Source organism: Gopherus flavomarginatus, chromosome 9, assembly GCF_025201925.1.
Source record: "Gopherus flavomarginatus isolate rGopFla2 chromosome 9, rGopFla2.mat.asm, whole genome shotgun sequence".
In the NCBI taxonomy this organism is placed as follows: domain Eukaryota; kingdom Metazoa; phylum Chordata; order Testudines; family Testudinidae; genus Gopherus; species Gopherus flavomarginatus.
This window is the reverse complement of record NC_066625.1, coordinates 83,524,589-83,538,654: the sequence shown is the minus strand read 5'-3', so window position 1 is coordinate 83,538,654 and position 14,066 is coordinate 83,524,589. Positions and strand designations below refer to the sequence as shown.

Below are 14,066 nucleotides of genomic sequence, written 5' to 3'. Positions count from 1 at the left end.
GTGAGAGGGTCCTCGGGAGGCAGCGTCTGTCTTCCTTAGTGTCCATACTGGGTAGTAGTCCCGGCCCAGATGTGGGGGTTTAGAGCCTGTTTACACTGCTCTGGCATGAAGGAGCCGGGGTGAGGCTTTTGCCCCAGATTTTTAACCTCACGGTGTTCGTCTCTTTAAAAATCAAAATGTATTTCCTCTGAAATAGTTACTTTGGTAATGTATTTTCAAAAGTGGATTCTCCTCAGCCCAGATGACTCTATATAACAGGGAACACTTTTATAGGCATTTCAATTTGATTTGACTTGCTTTTGTCAGGAGTAGGCGTGAACCAAGCTTGCAGAGGGTTAAATGCCTTCTTGGACATCTGATTTATTTCTTTTTAATCCTTCATTAACTTGGAGATGTTTTACATATTGATCAAAGCCCATAGATGACATAATTTGGGGAGTAGGAATGCTGACTATATGATCTAGGAAATCCATGTTGCAAGGCTAAAATTTTATATAAGTAAGTCAGATCTCTGAGGATAGTCTTGTTTTCAGAGGCTTAGGCTGTTTAATTAGCATAGTTGAAATCTGTGTTGCTATTACTACGAGTAGTTGCCCCCAAACCATTGGAGGCTATCCATAAATTATGTAACACATCCAGGTGGACCTTAATTTTGTGTGAGTGTATGTTTGAGTGTTGCAAGGGGATGGGTGGATCTTGAAAATAATCAAAAATATGCAACATAACTTATGAACAATTTCTTGTAGTATCTGAGCACCTCAAACTCAAGGATTTATTCTGACTGCACCTCTATGAGCCAGGGAAATGTTATCTGCGCTTTACAGAACTGAGGTATAGAGATTATGTGATCTGGCAGAAAGTCTAGCAAAGCTCGGAATTGAACCCAGGGTGCCTGGGTCCCGATCTAGTTGCCTTAACCACAAGACCACTCTTGGAAAGAAAGAAAAATCTTAATGGGTCCCCAGATCACTCTTCTGGGTGCTGCTCTAGGATTGTTCTCTACTATGTATTTTCTAGTGTGTGTTCTGTACTCTGTCTGGTCTTGATTGAAGGACGCTTGGATTTGCTTCATACTTTGCGATCTCGCTAGTAAAACTTACAGCTTGGACCAGATTGCATGTTTTTTTTCTGTCCTGTGTTGCCATGTACAGTGGCTTGAAGTTTTTATATTTATTTTCCTTTTCTTGTAGTGTTGCCCACAGCTTGTTTTTACCATAAGAACAAGAGACGTCCTTGCCCCTGTGAGGGTGAAATACTGGGTTGTGTTGCATTCAAAGTGCAGACTGATCTGAGAGGAATAACCAGTCTTGCCATGTCATGAAAAACACTATTTTCATTATGCGTGTGTTGCTGTCGCATCTTGTGGTTTTGTTTTGCCAGTGTGGGATGCTGTCCTGGCAGATATAACCACAGATGTATTAAAACAAGTGATCTGTAAATTATGACTGCATCGCCGGCTAAAAATAAAAATCAATTGAGAGTTTAAAAAAAAACGGGCAGCAGCATTCAGATGTACAAGGCATTCAAGGTGATTGTTGTCTCTCTGAGAAAACATGGAATCACCTTTTTACTTTCCAGGAGTTTGACATGGTATGATTTTTCTTTTTCTTTCTTGCTTGCTTGCCAGACTTTCAAGACAAGGCACTATATTTGAGAAAGCGTTGACTCTGAAAAGTGCCAACTAGTCGGAGTAGTTAATTGACTGAACATGATCTCTGTGTGATGTTGTGGCAAAGAGGACTAACGGTCTCTGAATGACACAGGAGAATGTTGAGTAGAGGTAGAGAGTGATATACAGTGAGATGAGAGTGCTGCAGGTGTCCGTAATGTACAAAAAATATTTAAAAACTGGAGAGATTCACATAAGCACTGCAAAAATGAGTGCGTGGTTGGAAAAACACTGTGCAGTGAAAGATGTAAAGAGCCAGTCTATTTAGCTTCTCTATCCGTTTTAGGTAATTTCTTCCTCATGCTTCCTTTAATCAAGATTAATTGTTTCTCTAAAATATATGCTCTAATTCGTTCATAATTTATTGGGCTCTATGCAGGAATTACTCGGTGAAATGTCAGTGGCCTGTGGTGTTCAGGAGGCCAGACTAGACAATTACACTGGTCCCTTCTGGCCTTTGAAATCTATTAAATTATCTTCTCCATAACTTTGGTGCAAATGATCTGCCTGAATCTCTCCCGTATCCTATAGCATATTCAAACTTGCCAATTTGAAACTGGGGGAGGCGGGGTGGTCAGGTTGTAATTCCACTGATGGTATTTATGGTTTTAGGAGGCTTGTATTTCATATTATGAATACTTTTGTTCAATGCAATTAAGCAACAGGAACTTTGCAGTGGCAGGATGTAAAGGCATTTGGTGGCTGCAGTGTGAAAAGTCAGAATGGAGTGTCTTTCAGGGTTCAAAAAGAACTTATTTATGTAAATATGTCAAATTGCATATGCGTATTTAGTTTGCTAGAATTTTTTTGGTTTTATGGGGTGTGTTTTTTTCATTCCAGGTTTGAGTTGATGCGGATGTGCTGGCAGTACAACCCCAAGATGAGGCCCTCCTTCTTGGAAATAATCGGTAGCATTAAGGATGAGCTGGATCCAGCATTCAAAGAGGTCTCCTTCTTCTACAGCGAAGAGAACAAGCCTCCAGACACCGAGGAACTCGATCTGGAGACTGAAAACATGGAGAGCATTCCTTTAGATCCCTCCTCCACCCTCCAACCCTCTGACAAGCACTCAGGGCACAAAGCTGAGAACGGCCCAGGCGTGGTGGTGCTGCGGGCCAGCTTTGAGGAGAGACAGCCGTACGCACATATGAACGGAGGGCGCAAGAACGAACGGGCCTTACCTTTGCCCCAGTCTTCGGCCTGCTGATCCTTAAAACCCAGAATCTCACAAACACACACATGTTGGGGGAAGAAAGAAAGAAAAGAAAATATATTCAAAAGCCTACTGTACCTCAGTGGATCTTCAGAACTGCCGTAGCTGCACACGGGAGAATCCTCTTTTCAGTAAACACATTAGTTTTTTCATTGTTCAATATGCAAGCAGGTGTTTATTTCAGTAAAGGACTCTGTTCAATGAGGCGCACAGTCAGCCTTTCAAAACTCTAATGTTAACACTTAATAGCAACAGAAAACTTGAGATCTGATGTGTCTCTTCTTTCTCTCTCTCTCTCTCTCTCTCTCTCTCTCTCTGCTTCATAATGGGAAACATATCTGCGTGCAAGTTCAACCATACAGCACTTTTTTCAGATCAAAGAAATTGCAGGCCAGGTGGCTCCCTGTTAGCCCTTGAAACACCTGCTTAACACTGTAGGTCTTTATAAAACCAGAATTGGAAGGGGGAAAAAAAAAAGACTGGATTTTTAATGTTACTCTGACCTTTTTAAGAACATGTTAAAGAATTGAAGAAGGGGCATCATTCGTCCAAGGTTGTTACCATTTTCAGCGCTGCCAAATTTTGCCAAAAAAAAAAAAATTTTGGGGGGTGATGGTTTTGTTTCATGGGGGGTGTGGGCTGGGAGGTTTTGTTTTTGTAGGCTTGGAAGGAGCACAGTAATCAACTGCTCCATTTAAAAGAGATACTGACCAATACACTCCATTCAATCATACACTGGTATTTAAAAAAAATCAGATTGTCTAGATCTTTTTGTAAACTGGACAAAACGTGATTTGTTTTCTCGTGATGGAGAGGAAAGGGGGGGGCGGGGTTTAGAAACAGCCTTCCTTCCACCCGCCCTCCCCTACCAAGAATTCTGGACAAAACTGGCAGTGGTGAGCCAAATATCACACACACACATTCTCTCTCTCTCTCTCTCTCTCTCTCTCTCTCTCTCTCTTTTTTTCTCTCTCTCTCTCTCTCTCTCTCATATATATTTCGTGCAAAAAGTCGATGGCAAGCCAAAAACAGCAAACCAGCCTGAAATGAACCAGAAGGAATCTCCATCGTTGCAGCCTGCCCTCCTTCTCAGGCTCGCAGGAAAACACATGTCGAAACAAAAATTGGAGAAGACGAAAAGCGGTAACGGATTCAAGCATATGACGCTTTGTTGACCTTTTTTCTCTGTTATTAAGACTTCTCAAAGGTCTTGCAGTTCTATGTTAGACCATGGATCATTTGCATACACATTGTCTTTCGTGTCACTTTTATAACTTTTTTACGGTTCAAATACTCATCTATATGTCTGTACAGAAAAAAGCTGCTATTTTTTTTGTTCTTTATCTTTGTGGATTTAATCTATGAAAACCTTCAGGTCTGCCCTCCTTCCCTTCCCCCTACTCCAACAAATTTCTTATGCTTTGTACTATAGTGTGTAACTTTTACTTCCTTCTTCCTAGTAACTGATCCCTGTAACATGATTTGCCATGAACTGTTTAATGCCTTTTTATAAATACATTTCCTCCTTTTTTTCCCCCATTAGTTGTTTTACAACATCTTGGCTGTGTGGGATACAGAGCTCTTGAAGGGACTTGGAGGAGAAGGGGTACACAGCCAGTAGCACTCCAGTGGTGCTGTGGTAGTGGTGGTTTTAACTCTCTCCTCCCTCCCTCTGCCCATGCAGCATGCGAGTCTGTTACAGTGCAAGGCACGATACAAACTCAGGTCAGAAAAGAAAGGTTACATATTGAGTCCATTCTTGTTCAGTGTTCATATTCATCCTTGTACAAGAGTCAGCCCCCCTCCTTCCCGAGCCTTTTGTTTTGGTTGTGACACACGCATATATATATATTTTTTTAATTGTTGGGTACAACAGTGGACACCAGGCGTTCGTGTCTCTGTTTTTTAAAATGAATATTTCAACCCTTCCATCCCATGAACAACAGCTACGTTTAGTCTACGTTGGTTGAACTGTCGGTGCCAGGCGTTTGGATGTAGATGGCCATTCGACGCTCTGATCTAGCAGATCTCAGCTACTAGGCTGAGGCTGCACCTTGTTCAAGATCCCCCGATTTGCCAGGAGCCTCAATGATAGCATGCTATGGAGATCAGGCAGGGAGGATGAGTGTGCTCTCAAGTGGGCCGGGGCCACCAGATTTGCTAGCAAACAATTCAATGCAGCAGCTATGGAAACCTGTACAAATACAAGCTTGTTGCTCAGACCATAGACCAAACTTCAGCGAAATAGTAGCTTGCTTGTTCGGCAGAGGAAGCTTTATGAATGTGGAGGGCAAGGAGGCAGGGTTTAAGGAGGGTGTGGTGGGGGCCATGATGCAAGTCTAAAACAGAGGAGCCATAATCGGTGCTCATCTGAAGTTAGTTATAGCATCTAACCCCTTGTTTAGCACTGATCCAACCAAATGATGGCAGTAAAGAGGTTGTTCTGGGATGGAAATGTTCAATTTTTTGATTAAGAACAAAGAATTAAAATATACTGATTGCTCGTTGTGACTGGAGATTTAAAAAAAAAAAAAATGTTTGTAGTGCTTTTTGCTTGTGTAGTTTCCAGGTCCCACTATCTTCTCTTGCCTCTGTCCCATAGTTATTTTTCCCTTTAAAGGAAAGACGGAAAAAAAAAGTTAATTAAGAAGGTATTCTATGTAGGATTTTTTTATTTATTTTTGTGATATCAGTTTAAATCACTGTAGAGATGCCCCATAATACATTTAAATAATGAGATAAGGGTTTTCAAGTATGACAGGGGGACAGTTTTTGATTTTTTTCAAACATTTATCTACCTCACTCTTATTTTTTTATATGTGTATATATAAAAAAAATACATCTCACATTTCTCAGCAGCCGATAGAAATGCCGTTGATACTGGTAACTCCTCACTCACTCTACAAACCACATACTCTAGGTTTTGGAGAGAAGCAGTAGCTACTTTTTCCAAAGGGTCACTTCAGAGAGTTGTTCTTATGTTATTTTATAGCTGTTTGCCCTTTTCTTGGTAGCATTTTTAAGATGTTTGTTTGGGGAGGGGGGAGGAGACACACCTGAGAATCGTTTGACTTAAGACCACCATTCTTTAAGGCGTCTCAGAAGCTGTTAAATGCACTGTCATTGCAGTCATAGCGCCGAAAACCATTGTGTTCTGCTGATTTGGGATGGAGCTGACTGCTGTAAGGGGATTGAATGATATTTGATCAAATTCATTATGGAAGCCAATTGTTTACAATATTTGAAGGTCTAGGGTTGTTAAAATGAAATAAACGGCCTCTCTGTTAATCCTTAAGAGTGGTCGAAGTCATTCTTGCCAATTTTTCTCAGATGCCACAAGAACCAAAAAGACACTTGACTGAATCAATACCTAAAAATAAATGGGAGCATACAGCAGTAGCATTGCTTTCTTGACCAAATCAAACAGGGCAAAAAAAGTCACAGGCTACCTGATAACACTACAGTGAGTTTACAACTTGGGATCTTTACATTTGCTGCTTCTGTTTGGCGAGAGCCCTGATTTCTCAAAACTAAACATTAAATGGGAAATTTGAATATGCCAGTAGAAATCCAGTCCCTCCCAGCCCTCTCGCTATGCATACTTCTTCACTCTGGATTTTCTGATGGACCAGCGGTCAAATTCTGACTTCCCTCTGACAGTGCTTAACTGGTTTACAAGCGAACAGTACTAACGTAACACAAGCCTGCCATTAACATGATGTATACTGTTTCTCTTTTTCTGATTCTGGCAGCTGTTCATGCAGGTGTTAGTTGTGGTATCTGAATAATGTGGCACTTGGCTACTTTGAGATGTACAGGGCCTCTTGAATATACAGTGCTGCGGTTAAGTCTGACAGAGTTTGTCTTTGCAGGGAGTGCTTCTCCCTAACACCAGAAAAAACCATTTCAGATTCACTGGGTTTCCTTTTTTTTTTTTTTTTTAAATTTCCCTAATTTGACAGTGACCTTTTGGTGTAGTGACTGCTCCTCTCTCTTGCACATATTGATTTCCACAACTGGAGATCCTCAGATCTTTCAGCTGGCTATGAGGGTTTTGTTAAAACTGTCCAAGTTAATGGTTTTTTTTAAAATTGTTATGTAGGTGGTTACAAAAAATATTAGGAAAAAACACTAACAATCTAGTACCCCATCATGATAAACATTTCAAAAGCACCTAAATGAAAGGCAGTCATGTGACTAAACAAAGTATGCATGTGTGATGACAAAGTCAGCTCTCTTGGACCAAACCACCTTAACAATACCATTGTATTCTCTGCTCACAATTCTAGCCTAATTCCATATTGGTTTCTACCGCATTTTGTTGTGTTTTGTGCATTCTGAATAGCTTTATCCACATGGGTTTTTCATGAAGACCTCCTTTGACAGTAAATAACATTGTTTGTGCATGTGAACAACGGTGAATTTATGGCTTGGCATTGGCATAAAATGGCGTGTAATGCTTCCTTTTCCTGAGAGACCACTGGCTTGCTGGTATGGAGAATTTAGAACTTCAGCTGTGTTTGAATAAAACTGTACTAATCCCATTTCTGAGCATGATTCAAAAAACAAAAACCCACCCAACCCACAAAACAAGCGTTCTGACAAATGGTACCAAGATATCAGTAACAAATTGGCATCACTAAGGGAGCAAGAAACTTTGACTTAAGTATTTGGGCCATTCTTTTCCTCTGATTTTCTCATTGTTAAATCTTTCAGTGGTACAGAAGGTGGTTTGGTTGCAAAGGAAGGTGACTATTGTATAAATACAGAAGCATCATATGCTTGGTACTAAATCTGATATTCTTTTTGTTGGGGTAATAGACTATATACAGAAGCCAAATATGATGCATAACTTGAGGCCAACATATGTTCTACCAAGCTTCTTTCTTGGTGTGATGCCTCGGTTCTTTAAAACTGGTTCTAAGTGATGTATGACTCTAGATTTGTTTGCACTGATGCTCCTGTTGGTGTCAATAAAAAGCCCAGTTTGCCCAGGATGACTGGTCACCAGATGGAACTGCTATTAGATCCTCTGGGAACTGCTGAGGGTTGTTAAGTACAATCCAAGCCTACATGAATGACGCTCCTGTTGTTGGTATACGTATATGTATATTTTAAAAACCCTTTTCATTCCAGTAGTACAAGTAACACTTTCTTCTGTTACTCTTTTTATTTTGTTTGTCAACAATGTATTTAATCACTGGGCTAAGCAACAATGGGGGAAAGTGCAAGAGATCCACTCCTTATTAACCAGTGAAAGCCAGATATTGCAGCTCCACTCTAAGTAGTTGATGCAAACAATAATTAAGGGTGATGCAGATTAAACATTAATTGCCAGAGGTGCTGAAGATACAGAACTGTGGGTAGTCAGGGGCTCAGCGAGTGCCTCGATCCAGAAGACAGGTTGTTCTGAGTAAAGCATTTATATTACTTTTTGTGCTTTTAAGAAACTCAGCCAGGTGAGTTGGAATTGAGAATGGTAGTGTGGAGAGATGAGAACAAAGGACGTAAAAACATATTCACAAAGACACGAGGCTTGGCAGAAGTTTGCGATAGTTCCAGAGCTTGGTATGTGGGACAGCATCGAGGCTCAGGCATAATCATTCTAATCATTTGGTACTTGTAAATAAACCTCTTAATTTCCCAGCTGTGGAGGAAAATTCATTACCAGGAGGTTTACAGAGGTCATTGGTCAATATGAATTGCTGTGCATCAGTTCTCAGTCAGTCTGTTTGCAAGTACCATATGACTATCAATAGTACGTGTGCATGTGCGCGTGGTCACCTTTTTTTGTATGCATTATGTTGATTAGTAATCCATTAGCATTTTCAATAGGGCTTTAAAGTCCAGTAGATTACGGGTAGTCAGTTGACGGAGATCTGGTTTACAAGAACTAATTAAATGTTTCATTGCATTTTGTAAGTACATGGAATAATAATACATAGAATAATTTTATAAAATGTTTGTAGTTTATAATTGCCTATAAAATAATTTAAAGGCACTTTCGTGTGTCTCTGTGTGTGTTTGTATATGATCAGGTTTTTTTTGATGGTACCAGTTTACTAGCTAGCTTTACAATATGCCAAAAAGGATCATTAACTTGTCCAACTCATGGGTCATCCCTTTTTCCCCAAGCTTTGTGTCCCGGTGTACAGTAAATGAGTAAATAAAGAGGTTGGGAAAATGTTCTGTATCTTCAGTATCCTGGTCTTCCAGAACCCTCTGGTTGGGGTGGGATCATCTTAACTGGTCATTTCACTTTACTGTATAGTGCAGTTAATGGATTGAAAGAACCTCATTGGTTATGGAAACAGAATAGGTATTGCTGCTAAGCAGTCTTAGTTGTGTTATTCAGTACCGGCTTTTCTTGTTGCCAGGTGGGTTAAAGGATGTGACTGCGTAATAGACAGCATGATGAAAGGCAGTTTTCATAGTTGTTGAATTAAAGAACACTATGTTTACAGATTTCTTATCACTTCAAATGCAATGGTTTTGTATGCAGCCTATACAATTTATGTGGATATCTGGCATCATTAGAGCTTTGTTGAGATGAACAAGGAAGGGATCCTATTTATTTTTATTTAAATAAGAATACCGAAGATCCTTTTTTTTTTTTTCCAGATTAGACTGAACATTTCCCCTCCCCTGCCTTTTGAAGGTTATGGATGGTTTAGATGCCTTCGAGAATTATCTTTCTGTTTTCTAAACCAGTGAGGTTTGAGTTGAAAGGATTGGCCAGAGTTTGTCTACCTCTGGGACAAAAGCAAAACTAGAAAGCACTATGGAACTGATGCATTTGCAAATACAACATTTACCAAGTTTTCTTGTTTAAAAAAGCTTTTTTTAAAAAAAAATTAAAACAGTAATAACATGGCCAATTTATTACATTAAAAAAGACTTGCTGTGTATAAATTATTCCTAAAGAAATTCCTGTGTTTATATTAAAATGAATCAGTAGATTAAAAAAAAAAATTCAAAATGTTTTTGTATATTCTGTTGTAAGAATTTATTCCTGTTATTACGATATACTCTGGATTCTTTACATTATGAAAAAAAGAAACTTTGTCTATTTTGAATGGCTCCTTTAGTTTCTCTTACTCTGCTTTTTTCTAGTAGTTACAGTACTACATGATTTAAGTTAAATAAAAGAATTCTGTATGCATTTATCTGTCTTCTGATTTTTGTTATTTGCTAGCCCGAATTTAAGCAAAGAAAGTATAGTCCCAGAAAACTAAAAATTCCACTTCTCCTGTAGTTGGTAGCCTGCCCCCTACAGTTTTTCTGTTTAATAATAATAATAATTAATAAAAAGCTAACTAAAATACTCCTGTATTGCAGGACAGGTCAGTTTTAAGGTATCACATCCATGTAGTGTATAAATGCTAGGCCTTCCCTGTTAGAGTTCCAGACAGTGTCACTGAGCTTGATTGTTGAAGCCCCAGAAGACTGAGTCCTTTACTTGTGGAGGTTGTAGGCTGCTTTGAAGAAGGCAAGGTGCTGATTTCTTTGAAGGAAGCATATGTCCAGCCACTGCTCAAAGCCATCTCTAGACACGGGCAGGCTAATTATCAACCAGTACCTATGTGCATTTTCTACTAAGACTATGGAAAAGGTTATGGCAATACAGCTGTTGATATCTTCATGCTTTTGACTCATTTGACCCTTGTCATTCAGGGTTTATGACACAGAGACTGCACTTACAGTATGATGACCATAGCTTGGAGTTGGATAAAGATCAGGCCTCTGTGCTGATATATCTATCTGCTGTCGTTGTCACTGAGGTGGTGTTGATATGATACTGGATGTCAGGGTTGGGCCTGCTTTTAGGTTGTTCCTATATCTTTCCTTTGGAGAAATCCCAGAGGGTCCAGTTGGGTGATTCTTCTCCCATCCCAATGGCTGTTCGGTCTCCTCCCTCATTATTCAGCGTGTGTGAGAAGCCATTAGTCAGGTTACCAAGGAGAATATGGGCTGAGGTGCTTTGAGCGCAACAGTGACACCCTACTGCATGCCTGTGGCCCCTCCAGTCCAGAGAATGTAGTATGGAAGTATATTTTAACATGTTTGTCTGCGAATGAGACGTGGATGAGAGCAGTGAAAGGATTTGGCTGAAAACATGTCACTGTTCGTTACCAAGGATTCTGATTCCCAGCTGCTTTTGATGATCAGACGGCAGCAGTGACCAAGACTCCGCTTTCCCTCAGTGTAGCAAAAGGTCATTTTTTCCTCTTACATGAGACGGTCCTACCATGATCCGTGCCTTTATTGGTGTGAGCTTGGATTCCTGCAATACTTGTCTTGAGAAATGACACCTGTAAATCTATTCAGAAGCTGAAACTAGGGTAGAATTCAGCAGCCTATTCTTTAAATGGGATAGTCTGCCCTGACAAAGCATGCAGCACTGGTGCTCCATGAGTTGCCCTTCCTGTGGGAACGTAAGCTGCTAGGTTTTGATCTATAAAGCCCTGAATGGCCTGGGACCATCTGACCTGAGAGTCTCTTCCCTATGCTATACTGTGTATAAGTATTGCCTTTTTCATTGACAGCATGGACACTAGGGCATGGGGTAAGTGTTCTTTTCTTGTGATTAAAATCCAGCCTAATGTTGTTGTTGCCAAATTGGAAAAATCCATTTTCTGTTGTAATCCCTAATTATTAGGAGACGTTTACAGTCTGCTTTGGATGCGCAGGCGCACAATACCAGCAGGAAGTGATACCATCTCCTTCATGCCAAACGACAGCTCTCTCCCTAAAAACACACTGACTTTCAAAGGTGGTTCCTGCTAATGCATCCTGAAAGCAAATGCGAGGGTCACCACTGAAAAGCTTTGTGAGTTTTTTTAGGAGGGAACAGTAGTTTGGCATATAAAGGGAAACTGCTGTGTGTAGGGGGTGATTTTAAAGGCTCACAATGGGAGCATTGCATGTGATTTTCCACAAATGAGAGCTTTCATATGGCTGATCTATTCTGCTGGGCTTGGGGGAAAAAATTCTCCCTTGTGTATATATGAAGTTGTAATTTTGTATGGTCGTAATCATGCACATCACTGCAATTTATTATGTAAGCTGTACGAAGTCTACCTGCATATCGGACAGCTGGAACAAATTTTCAAAGTGCTTTTTAAAGCAATTTGTATTTTGACATTTCATTTCACAAGTCTTTGGGGGTTGAGCAAGGTAGCCTTTTAAATACCATTTTCTTGAGAATTTTCCTTCTATCCTAAATCAGAAGTAAATTTGTTACCGTTTAGCAAGATAAATCACCAGTCACTGGTGTTCCCCAAAAGATTGTTTACATTTCTCCCTTTGTTTGTAATTTGTTTTACGTTTCAAGTTTTTTATGTAATGAAAAATTTGCTAAAGTTATTATAGGATTTTGGAACATATTTTAATTCTGCACTCCCACGCTATATATTTTTTTTAATCTTAAGGGTTGCCTCAGAGGAAGGTAAAATAATTTTACTGTATTCTGAGAAACTTGCATGTCTTCTGTAAACCATCCTTTTTATTCATTCTTTTTCCCCACACTGCTTTAACATCTCTAAGATAATTATTTGTAGTGCTTTTCCTAGAAAGTCTGCTGTTACCAATTTGGATAATGGCGGCACATGTATAAAAGCTGCTTTTCCATTACCATAATACAGAGAGGTATAATAGGCATAATCACAGATGTATCTACAACATTTAAAAAAAAAAAAAGCAGAATTAAGGAAACTTTGATTTAATTAAACACAGTTTAAGCAGTTAAGCGAGATTTGGTTTAAGTGCTTTGTATTAGGAAAAATGGAAATTAAAAAGAAACCTAAAACAGTTTGAGAAACAAACATTCCTTGTGTGCTGGCTTGATTTGATGGATGATACCAGACACCTCTTGGGGAACTAGGGTGCAGTATCCAGCCTGACTCATGAAAGACACTCCCCCTCCCCCCCAGCCTCTGCTTAAACCAAAACCCATTAGAGGGGAGGAAAAAAACTTGCAGAGAGCACTAAAAGGTGTTGGGAGACACACCTAGACCCCTCCTGACAAGGGTGACAAGATTAAGACATCTCCATTAACACAGAATGGAGAGCAGAGATAACTCTCCTAGCCTCATCTGCATGAAAGATGGGACAGGGAAACATCTCAATTTGCACACAGAATGGAGAACAGAGAACCACACTGAACTCTTGGACCAGAAAAAGCAGGGAAGCACTGCATCATGGGAATCTCTGCTCCAGATGCTAATGAACTGATGTCTGCACCCACCCAGCTCAGCAATTATCAGACCAGTTCCAGTAATGAATCCTTGATTGATATCCAAATACTGAAGCAGCCTAGTTGCATTGTGAGTTCCCTGGAAGAAAACACCACCCATGGCCAAGAGTGATCAGCTCCTTTTGTCTAGTCTAAAGAAAACCCTTGAGTCATCAGCTTACCTATAAACAAATCTAATGTTCTCCCTTGAACAATTGTATTTTCTCTACAAAAATCCCCACTCACCCTCCAGTTAGGGTTCTGATGCTTAGATCCAAACTAGGCATCAGTTCCACTGGAACTCCATCTTCTCCTGGCTGATAGTGCTGGGGACTCTGCCTGTCTCCAGCCCTCAGGACCTCAGCTACCATCATCACCTGGGAATCTCGACCAGTTCAAGCTTCATGGAGTGAGTGAGACTCCCGCCGCCCTTTCTTTTTCTTTCTCTCTCTCTGTTTTCCTTTCCACCGTAGGTATTAACCTTTAATAATGTATGTAATGTTGGTTCTTTGAGTGCTTGCTCATATCCATTCCAATTAGGTGTGTGTGCGCCGCGTGCACGTCCGTCAGAAGATTTTTACCCTAGCAACACTCGGTGGGTCGGCTGGGTGCCGCCTGGCGTGGTGCCGCTATGGCACCGAATATATACCCCTGCCGACCCGTCCGCTCCTCAGTTCCTTCTTACTGCCCGTGTCGGTCGTTGGAACAGTGGAGCGCAGCTTAGCTGATCTCCACCTCCCTAGCTTTTCGCTCGTTCTAATACTTATTGTGTATATAGTTTATTCTAGCACTATCAGCTGTAGTTCTAGTTAATAGATTTTTGTAAACATAGTTAGTGTATATAGTTCAGAGGGTCGGGGATTAGCCCTTTCCCTCTCCCAGTGCCCAGGTCCATGCCTGGCTCACTGGGTTTCAAACCGTGCTCGGCCTGCCGCCGGCCGATGCCCACA

The 14,066-nt window shown here is 40.4% G+C and overlaps 2 protein-coding genes across 3 annotated transcripts in view; one reads left to right on the top strand and one right to left on the bottom strand.

The window, feature by feature from the left end:
- Positions 1 to 3,493, top strand: part of IGF1R (insulin like growth factor 1 receptor) — a 272,795-nt gene extending 269,302 nt beyond the window's left edge. Inside the window, exon 21 of one of the 2 annotated variants that reach the window (XM_050967131.1) lies at positions 2,510 to 3,493. In XM_050967131.1, coding sequence (XP_050823088.1) covers positions 2,510 to 2,876 — 367 coding nt within the window. In that variant the 3' untranslated portion in view covers positions 2,877 to 3,493. The remainder of the gene's footprint in view (positions 1 to 2,509) is intronic. The other variant, XM_050967132.1, reaches the window with a different exon arrangement.
- A 1,901-nt stretch (positions 3,494 to 5,394) lies between these two features.
- Positions 5,395 to 14,066, bottom strand: part of PGPEP1L (pyroglutamyl-peptidase I like) — a 40,575-nt gene continuing 31,903 nt past the window's right edge. Inside the window, exon 5 of the mRNA XM_050967170.1 lies at positions 5,395 to 5,494. Within this exon, the coding sequence (XP_050823127.1) occupies positions 5,485 to 5,494 (10 nt within the window). The 3' untranslated portion in view covers positions 5,395 to 5,484. The remainder of the gene's footprint in view (positions 5,495 to 14,066) is intronic.